Below are 2,618 nucleotides of genomic sequence, written 5' to 3' on the forward strand. Positions count from 1 at the left end.
ATGGAGAGCCCCCTCGTTTCACCCATCAACAGGGGCAGACACGCACGTACACGCGGTGTATGCATGTTGGGCCACGGAGGTGTTTTTTTTTTTGTGCCCCGCAGCGAGTAGAAACAAAAAAAAAAGAAAAGAAAAACGACGAAGGCGAGTAACTGGCTTGTTGTTGTTTTTCTGTTTTTTTTTTTTTTGGGAGTGGGGGGTTCTTTCACCTTCAATCTCTCCAGCGTCAGCTGGATTTTGTTTGCGGCAGCCCTCACACCACCCACCACCGCCAGCCGTTGGCCACCCACCGTGCGGAGGCACAAACAGACAGTGAGAGAGTGACTGGGGCAGATTATACTTTTTTTTTTTTTGCGCCCGTCACTGTGCTTCCATGAGGAGACGTGTACACGGCCGGGTGGTGGGTGGTGGTGGTGGTGGGAGGCACCAGGGAGAAGAGCAAGCGCAGCACGCTTCGTTCTCTTCGGCTGTTTCCGTGTTACTCTTCTTTGGCGAGTGGTTCTTGTTGTTTTCCCCCTCGTCGTTGGTGTGCGTTCAACGGAGGCGGGAGGCGGGCAAACACGCAGAGAAAGGAAGAAGCAAAAAAAAAAGAGAGATGCACACACACAAACAGGCAAAGACGCAAAAAGAAAAAACGCCACGAATGGCCCATCCCCTCTTCTGTTTTTGTTTTTGTTTTTGTTTTTGTTTTTTTGTTTTTTTTGTTTTTTCTTTTGCACCCAAACACACAGACACACTTGCGTGCGTGCCAGAAAATAATGTGCAGCGTTACTTTGCCCTCCCTTCTCCTCTCGCAACGGTGGAAAATTTGTCTCGCCCCCATACCTGTCGCTCCTGCCACCGCGCAGTCAGAGACACCTGATGCCTAGCACCATCATTCATCATCGTTATTATTAGTAATGTTATTCTTATTATTGTCTTTGGTACTAACACTACTTTTTTTTCCCCCCCCCCTTCCCTTCCCTTTCTGATATATTATATTATATTATATTATATTATATTATATATATATATATATAATATATTATACATGTGCATGCGCATGCGCATATGATTGTAAGTACGCCGTGCAGGTTCACTGGTAGAAGACGCAAATGCCGTCAGCGGGGACAACGTAGCGGCATTCCCTCGCCGGGCTCCAGAGCGCCTTCCACAGCGGCCGGGCATCGGTGACGTACGCGTCGCCCAGGATGTGGCGAATATGCCGCCGCGTCACCTGAATCGCGTTGTAGTGTGGTATTCTGCTAAAGAGGTGATGCACGACGTGAGAGTCGTTGATGTGGTGCAGCCACGTGTTGAGGAGGGCGCCGTAGTCCCTGTCGACCGCCGCCAGGGCGCCTCGGACAAACGTCCAGTGCTGGTGCGTGTAGTGCGGGATGCGGATGTCGGTGTGCTGTAGGTAGGTGATGAACACCAGCCAGAAGTTCACCCAAAGGTACGGCGCCAGATACCAACAGAAGATGTTGGCGAGGCCGAAGTGGTGGACGCTGGAGAACATCACCAACAGCGCTGTGGCGACGCCGAGGTCGGAGACGACCACGTCATGGTAATCCTCGCCGCGGAAGAAGGGGGCGGTGGGGTCAAAGTGGCTCGTGAATCGCCCAAAGTCCTGCCCGGAGGCGTTCGCCAGCAGATGCGCCGGCCAGCCGAAGAAAAACATAAGCAGCAGATTGAAAAGCGTCACCAGCGGTGCCTCCTCCACAAGCTCCACAACCCTGTCCTGCGTCATTGGCACAAATACAAGGTCCTTCGTGAGGTGGTTGGTGTGTTTGTGGTGCATGCCGTGAGTGATGCGCCAGCTATGGTACGGCACGAGCAGCGCAGAGTGCAGCAGCATCCCTACAGCGTCGTTCAGGCTCTTCAGCGGGCTGAATGCCTGGTGGCCACACTCATGGGCGAGGACCCACAGGGCGGTGCCGTTAAGCCCCTGCACAAACCAAAAGACACCCCACAGCAGAGCCTTGAAGAGCCATGCCGCGCTGACAAGAACTGTTGCCGCCACTGACGACGAGGCTCCAGCATCGTTCAATGCACCGGCGGCATACGCGGCAGCCGCGGCCTCGAGCGAGGTGGCGAGGGGTAAAGCGACGGCGTACATGAGGGCGTACGTCACCGCCACCTGTACAAGATCGCGTAGCAGAAACAGCAGGCTGCGAGCAGTGTTACGTTCGAAGAACTTCGCCGGGATTTTATCCTGAATCTCCCGAATGGTCATAGTGGCGGAGGGCACAGTGACGTTGTACTCCTTATTGCGCCCGGACTTGAGCAGCGTCTTCATGACACTCGGTGAGGCCAGCGCGGAGCTCGAACTCTCAAACTGCGGTACCGCCTTCATCCCTTCTTTGTGCCTGCCTCCCTGCCTTCTCTCTATGGTCGAGGGTCTTTTGTTACGTGTGTTTGTGTATCTTTCTCGCTCGTCGCTGTCGTTGCTATTCCGCGTCTCCCTGCGTTGGATACCGCGGCGTAGAGGTGTTTTCCCCACACATGTGTGAGTGGGAACAGGAAAGGGAGATAGACAAACATGCAGACAGAGCAGGAAAAGTCTCGCCCCAGCACTGCGGCGGGGAGTTGCCCTTGTCACCCACCCCCACAAACAAACAAACAAAAACAAACAAAAC

General features: G+C 53.9%; 1 protein-coding gene across 1 annotated transcript, besides 7 other annotated features; it reads right to left on the reverse strand.

The window, feature by feature from the left end:
• The first annotated feature begins 111 nt into the window (after positions 1-111).
• Positions 112-136: a microsatellite.
• Positions 137-157: 21 nt separating this feature from the next.
• Positions 158-188: a microsatellite.
• Positions 189-396: 208 nt separating this feature from the next.
• Positions 397-420: a microsatellite.
• A 243-nt stretch (positions 421-663) lies between these two features.
• Positions 664-715: a microsatellite.
• A 158-nt stretch (positions 716-873) lies between these two features.
• Positions 874-916: a microsatellite.
• A 55-nt stretch (positions 917-971) lies between these two features.
• Positions 972-1,029: a microsatellite.
• A 46-nt stretch (positions 1,030-1,075) lies between these two features.
• Positions 1,076-2,335, reverse strand: TraAM80_08876 (oleate desaturase; the record flags this gene model as incomplete). Its single annotated transcript, XM_029385601.1, has 1 exon — positions 1,076-2,335. One exon carries the CDS (start codon positions 2,333-2,335, stop codon positions 1,076-1,078), a length of 1,260 nt encoding a protein of 419 aa, XP_029234550.1.
• Positions 2,336-2,589: 254 nt separating this feature from the next.
• Positions 2,590-2,618: part of a microsatellite that runs on past the window's edge.

The sequence above is a fragment of the Trypanosoma rangeli genome (genome assembly GCF_003719475.1).
Source record: "Trypanosoma rangeli strain AM80 chromosome Unknown Tra_15.4_contig_00476, whole genome shotgun sequence".
Classification (NCBI taxonomy): domain Eukaryota; phylum Euglenozoa; class Kinetoplastea; order Trypanosomatida; family Trypanosomatidae; genus Trypanosoma; species Trypanosoma rangeli.